The sequence below is a fragment of the Pangasianodon hypophthalmus genome, chromosome 13, assembly GCF_027358585.1.
Source record: "Pangasianodon hypophthalmus isolate fPanHyp1 chromosome 13, fPanHyp1.pri, whole genome shotgun sequence".
Lineage (NCBI taxonomy): Eukaryota > Metazoa > Chordata > Actinopteri > Siluriformes > Pangasiidae > Pangasianodon > Pangasianodon hypophthalmus.
Window position 1 is genome coordinate 554,802 of NC_069722.1, and position 7,092 is coordinate 561,893.

Below are 7,092 nucleotides of genomic sequence, written 5' to 3' on the forward strand. Positions count from 1 at the left end.
GTGATGGTGTTGGTGATGTTGGTGGTGGTGTTAGTGATGGTGACGGTGTTAGTGATGGTGACGGTGTTAGTGATGGTGTTGGTGATGTTGGTGACATTGGAGATGGTGATGGTGTTGGTGATGATGTTAGTGATCACAAGATTTAGAATAAAACAAAATAAATAAAAGTTTTTCACTGATACATCAGATAAAAGCTAAAAAATAAAAATAAAAAAATCCACACACACCTTAATGTTAATATTTCCCCTCTCTGGCATTTTAAACAGAGACAGGAAGCGAGACAGGAGGTGAGACAGGAAGCGAGACAGGAGGTGAGACAGGAGGTGAGACAGGTGAAGTGTCGTGAACGACAAGCGAAACATGCTGAATCTCCAACACGCCTCTGACTGGACGAGTCCCGATACCTGGTACCATCCGAACAACACCATCACACAGCATGGGACAGGTACGGAAAGACAGAGAGAAAGAGAGAGGGAGAGACAAACAGAGAGAAAGAGAGAAGCACTCACAGACAGAGAGAGACACACACTGACAGACTCAGATAGCGTGAGAGACAGAGAGAGAGAGAGAGAGAGAGAGAGAGAGAGAGAGGGAGAGAGATGCGGAGAGACAGAGCGAGAGAAGAGAGAGAGAGAGAGAGAGAGATAGAGAGAAAGAGAGAGACATTTAAAGTCATATAAAGACAGAATTATACATTAAAAATTGTACTGATTTGTATTTAGATTTTTTTTTAAATACAGATATCTATACTCTTGGAACATTTAGAAGCTTTAACGGTTCTTCTGTTGTCCGTCTGGGGAACATTTTTAAGGTCTTATGTAGAACCCTGCAATAGAACGTCTTTTAATCAGAAATAGTTCCAAGTAGGAGGTGGAGAACTCTTAATTATCCAATGAATCCTTAAAGAAACATTAAAGAACCCTTTTCTAAAAGTGTACTATGTACCGAGACAGTTCTAAATGTTAAACTCCTGACAGGTTCTAGATATTAAGGAGAAAATAATGAACAATAATGTGGAGTTTGTACCGTACACTTACCCGGTTAATCCACACGCTCTTAGAACAAAGGGTTCTTCAACAGGTTATTGGATAATTAAGAGTTCTTAACTTTCAACTTGAAACAAGCTCTTAACTACTTGGAAATCTCTTTAACAGGGAAACACTTTGTTGTAGAGATTTACATACAAACTTTAAGGGTTCCGTCAGAGCCACAAACGAGGAAACGGTAAAGCTTTCACATTTTAAAGAGAGAATTCTGCTGTTTTGTGAAATTGTTCATGGTGGTTCTCATGCAGGAGTTTTTTTTTTTGTTATTTAAATTTTTGTCAAATTCATGTTGGTTCCCTTTCAGACTGAATACAAAAAACTTTGGACATATTTTAAGGTTCTGTGTGAGCTAATGTTTGTTAAATTCTTTATCCTAATCACCGCCGTGTTCTTCAGTCAGGATAAATAGAACATTTATAAAACTTCTGTAGAACCTAGAAGACCCTGTTTCTGTCTGTCTGCATCAGAAGGCTGTGTGGAGGACGTGAACTGGAGGACGGCGGGACGAGGAGGACGAGGAGGAGACAGGGGGAAGCAGGGAGAGAGGGACGACATGGACGAGGCTCAGCTTCACCTCCAGCTGAAGAGGAAACTGCAGAGGAACCGCACGAGCTTCAGCCAGGAGCAGATCGATGCTCTGGAGAAAGGTTCTCACTCCTTCATTTAGAGCCCACAGAGAGAACATTCCTCACAGTCCTCTGCTCTCCTCTTCATGTTAAATATGTACTTCCTGTTTCTTTCTCTCAGAGTTTGAGAGGACTCATTACCCTGATGTCTTCGCCCGAGAGAGACTGGCCTCCAAAATCGACCTTCCTGAAGCTCGTATCCAGGTTAGAACCCGTCTCTGATCTCTTAGGGACCTCACGTGGGCCTTGTATAAACAGATGATAAAGTGGATCTGAAGCTCTTTTCTTTCCAGTTCTTTGGTTCTGTGAGTTAATAAATAATTCATCAGTAGAATCAGACTGGCTCCGCCCACTGACCCATGCTGTAATGGATGATTGACAGGTGTGGTTCTCCAATCGGAGAGCTAAGTGGAGGAGGGAGGAGAAGCTGCGCAACCAGAAGAGGCTGGGGGGCGGGACTTCCTGTTCTCAAACTCATACACCGCTGAGCACATCCTTCAACCCGACTGTCTATCATCCTCACCATGGCAACGGCTCCGGTCAGCAGCTCAGAGATTTATTCATACAGTACATACCATTTTACTGTAAAATAGCAGTTCTGACTTATTATTATTATTATTATTATTATTATTAGTGTTGTTGTTGCTGTTGTTGTAGTAGTAGTAATAATAATAATAATAATAATAATAATAATAATAATAATAATAAAGCTACAAAAACAACAACATCAATAATACTACTACTACTACTAATAAAAAATTATTCAAAGATTATCTGTTAAATTCTATTTACTAAATATTATTTGATAAATTTTAATTTAATAATTTAATTTTTAATTAATGTTAATAATTAATAATTTAATTTAATAATAGTTTAATAGCAGTTTATTGGATAATTAAGGGTTCTTTTCTAAAATTATTATTTTAGAAAAGTTGATAAGAACTTATCAATTTTATTGATTTTATTGATTTTATCAATTGATTGATAAAATCAATTGATATTGAATATTGATTTTATCAATCAAATTTGATAAAATTGATAAGTTCTAAAATTGATAAATTTTAAATTATCAAATGCTCTTTTTATAAATTTGCTCTTTTATTTATTTATTTATTTATAAAGATGATCTTTTTATTATTCAGAAGTTCACCTTGTATTATTATTATTATTATTATTAGTAGTAGTAGTAGTAGTAGTAATTATTAGTAATATTATTATAATAATTATTATTAGTATCAAATGGAAAAAAGTGTGCTTTAAAGGTTCTTAACTTCTAAAAAAGGTTCTGGATTGGAACCCTATCTGTGTCCATATAGACATATATAAAAATCTACACATTGACCTACAAGCTAATTTTGTTATACAATTAAACTGTTTATAAAAATAAATATTAATAAATAAATATTTACAGAATATAAGTTGTGTAGTGTTTTATTGTGTTAACACTTCAGCTGTGTGAGAAATGAACGCTTTGCTGTTTTATTCTCAGGTTCCACACACTCTCACAGTGACTCGTCTCTGTCTGCGTACAGCTCACTGTCTGCCTTCTCCACTCTGCAGGTATCATACTCTTACTTTATTAGGAATAAATATTTTTTTAAAAATCAGAAACTCTATTTATTTTATTATAAATAAACCAGAAACTCAGACTGAAAGAGTGTACTTTGTTAAATACACAGACCGAACATGGGATTGCATTGTTGTGTTGTGGGCCTGAGACGTGACCTATTATCTACACCTTGTGGGCCATGAGGGAACTGATCCACTGTTTCCTTACACACACACACACACACACACACACACACACACACGGTCTCATTTTATAATGGAGTTCTTATAGGCTGAATAATTCAGTTAAATTTGTATTTGTTTACTAAATATAATTGTAGAGCACATCACAGATAGTCTCAAAACAGAGTTGCAGATAGCAAACATCTTCATCATCATCTTCATCATCATCATCATCAGTGATTTAACCTGTAGTGTTGAGAGAAAAATGTCCTAAAATTAACCATTTCCATTAGCTTTCTTTTTATCAAATTTACACTTAACAACTTTTCCTAAAATTTTAGGAGAATTTCTTATAAACTTACATTTCATGGTATCTGTGATAAATTTGGTTTGAGGTTTATATGTGTGTGTTTCAAACAGAAGCATAAACTTTGTATTGTAAAAAGATTGATTTCTTAGAAAAAGTAATTATTGTGTTTAATGTTTACTCATTTCCATGGAGGGTGCCAATAGTTTTGGAGCTGAGGGTACATTGTGGCATTAACAGATGTTTATGAAAAAAAGGGAAGGAACAATGTAAATGGTGATGATTATAAAATATCATTATTATTTACATACAGCATCAGGATCTAAAGGGAATTGAAAATAAAATCTGAGAGTTAAAGTGCGTGCTGTTGGAGGAACTGCGTTACTGCAGCGAGTGAAGGAAGTGTTTTCAAAATTCTTTGACGTGTTTGATACACAGCTTCAGGGTTTGAGTAAGTGCAAAGTGTATCAGCAGTGTGTGTGTGTGTGTGTTGTGTTTCTCTCTGCGGTTCTAGACATGCCCTGTCATTACGTTTATGATCCCATGACACGGAGCAATGACTCACCGGGATTTCAGCCTCAGAAACACACCTGAAAGGTGGAGGCTGAAATTTTGCATCTAAAAACACATTAACGGCTCAGCAAGCGGCTTCACCTTCACAGCTGCTGTTGTGGCTTTTACACGTTTAATCCTATTAAACTGCTGTGAAAACAGAATTAGACATAAAGGCCTGGTTACAGTCCTGACACTGAAATCCTCTACATAATAAACATTAAGAGCTGCTTCTTTAATAATGTAATATTAGCCATGTTGTTTTACAGTATCACAGTTTTTAAAATGTTCTAAATTCACAGAGTTTGTACCTGCTGTATTCTCATTAAACAGAGGAAGTAGAGGATTGTGGGGAGCTGTAACTGAGTTACCAATAAGTCTATTTAAGATATTTAACAAAACACATTCTTGGAAAATGGCTTCCTTCCTGGCATAATGATGAAGCTCAAAGATCTCGAGTGTATTCATGTAGTTAAAGTATTTGTCTGTGATGCAGTACACACCCGCTTAAGATCACATTTTAGCAAAGAAATAACTTCTAGTGCAAACATTTTAACTTGTACAATTACATAAGAGTTCTTTACTGGATGATTAAATCATTTGTAACACACACACACACACACACACACACACACACACACACACATATATATATATATATATATATATATATATATATATATATATATATATATATATATATATACACTCCATATCTCCCTCAGACTTTAATATTAACATGAAAATGGATTTTGTTTATTCTGAATATTTAACACACAAATGTAACTATGATGTGTTAGAAAAATTTAAACGTTTGAACGTTTTTACTCATAATATTTATACACAAAAAAGTTACAACTGACCCTGCTCTCTGCTCTCTGTGAACGTGCTTAAACAGGCTAAATATCTCCATGCAGTGTTTATACGAGCAAAAAAATTTTTAAATGTCATTTTAGTGAATAAATTAAACGTCCAGAGTTTTCCCTTCACACCACCTATAGGGACATTTTATTTTTTGATGAACTACTCCTTTAATAAACCACTATATGTGAGAAAAATCATATAATCATTTATTTTCACACTGATTAATGCGTTATTTTAATTTTAATTTGTGTTTTAGATTTAGAAGCGAAGAAACAAAATACAAGCGAACTGTGAAAGTAGTGTAAATCCTGTTGCTCGTTGATTAGATTTTCACATTCTCTCTCTTGTTTTTTCCCTCCTCTCAGTCAACCTCCTCTTACTCCACCATGTTGTCTCCGCCCCCTTCTGCTCCTCCTCATCTACCTCATAAATTTGACCCCGCCTCTTACTCCGCCCCCCACCTGCCTCCTCCTACAGTTGCCACCAACACAGGTGAGTTTTCTTTTCCTGCATTATTCCACACGTAAAAACATTTGTATACGCACTGTCCAAATGAATCTTTGAATCTTCCTCGTTGGTATGTGCAGGATTTCTTACCAGCGTGTCGCTCTCAGGGCCGGTCGGGGTTCAGGCTGGAGATCAGGACCCGAGCTTGGGTCAGTACTGGACCAGACTTCAGTGAGACTCAGAACAACGACCAAAACCAGACCATCAAAATGAAACACATCACCAGTGACCTCGATCAGGGAAGAAGCTACAGAGCCATATTTCATACGGAGGAAGTTCTCTGCACCACAAGAAAGAGGAAAGAGGATCACTGTGAGAATTTATCACTGGGACTTTCACCACCGATACCCGGTAGTTATTTAGTAAAGAACATTTCCTTTCAGGGAAACTGAAGCAGCTTTTTTACAGCTGTTAACCCAGACCTGAATTAAAGCAAAGTTCATCAGACAATCAGCAGAAGAAAGCCACGGTGAAGATCTGTGTTCATTAAATATCATGTTGGAGTGTGAGTGAAGTGTGAACAAGTTATAATCTTTCTCAAACTGTCACTGACAATCACGCATGCACACGAGCTAGCGCCTTCAAGCGAAACTCCAGAACCTGACCACTACACGTGAACATCCAAAACCCCAACACCAAAAACTACACGTCACATTTATTTATTTATTTATTTATTTATTTATTTATTTATTTCAAGGGTGACATCTGTATAACAGTTTGTGCCTGTTTTTTAGGTGTAATTTGTCAGCTTTTTGTGTGTTGAATCCCTGCTGTACATTAATGCGGAGACGGTGTTAAAGCAATGGTTGCCTGAAGACGAAATCACCTTCACGAGTTTAAAATCTCGCAAATCCTCACTGAGGTTTCATGTTGGTCTTCATGTACGTGTGCTCCTGTACTGCAGATGGCGCTGTTAAAATTCCACAACAATTTCCATGCCTACTGGAAGAAGACTGCCTTCCATCTTGGAATGAATCTACTTAGACACACCTTGTTCATAATGATCAATCACAGGCTCAGTTGCGTAGCGTGTTCATCGAGCGAAGCTTCCACGTGATATCTGTTTGCTCTGCAGTTGCATCATATGGCTCGTGGAAGTCAGTCGAACATCATCTCCACAGGAGGAACACTGAGGCCTTGTGTGTTAGATACAAACTTGGCCACAATCATGTTGAAAAATAAAATGTCCACGATGTCTCTTTACTCCAAATGGATTCAATTTATGTGTGAAGTTTGCTTCTTTAGTTGTGCACTGGAGCTACGAGGCTAATGAAAGCCCTGCACTTGTATTAGCGTAATCTAACCAGTGCATCACACAGCCATCTACTTCTACACAATTCATTGTCCTTTGGTCTACAATTTGGAATCTCTGAGTGCAGCCAGCGGGCCTACCTCATTCACACTCGCTATGTTAAGTCACACAATGTTCTACCTTTGATGCAGTCTGTTGACGCTCGGC

General features: G+C 37.0%; 1 protein-coding gene across 1 annotated transcript; it reads left to right on the forward strand.

Annotated features, from left to right (window-relative positions):
* The first annotated feature begins 275 nt into the window (after nucleotides 1-275).
* Nucleotides 276-5,730, forward strand: pax10 (paired box 10). The gene is made up of 6 exons (XM_053239277.1): nucleotides 276-445; nucleotides 1,514-1,693; nucleotides 1,794-1,876; nucleotides 2,055-2,211; nucleotides 3,162-3,232; nucleotides 5,453-5,730. The coding sequence occupies exons 1-6, from the start codon at nucleotides 361-363 to the stop codon at nucleotides 5,651-5,653; spliced, it is 777 nt and encodes a 258-aa protein (XP_053095252.1). The 5' UTR covers nucleotides 276-360; the 3' UTR covers nucleotides 5,654-5,730.
* The last annotated feature ends 1,362 nt before the right edge of the window (nucleotides 5,731-7,092 follow it).

Coding starts and splice junctions, on each gene's coding strand:
- pax10 (XM_053239277.1), top strand. CDS start 361: ATGCTGAATCTCCAACACGCCTCTGACTGGACGAGTCCCGATACCTGG. Junction 446..1,513: donor CATCACACAGCATGGGACAG/GTACGGAAAGAC, acceptor TGTCTGCATCAG/AAGGCTGTGTGGAGGACGTG. Junction 1,877..2,054: donor TTCCTGAAGCTCGTATCCAG/GTTAGAACCCGT, acceptor GATGATTGACAG/GTGTGGTTCTCCAATCGGAG.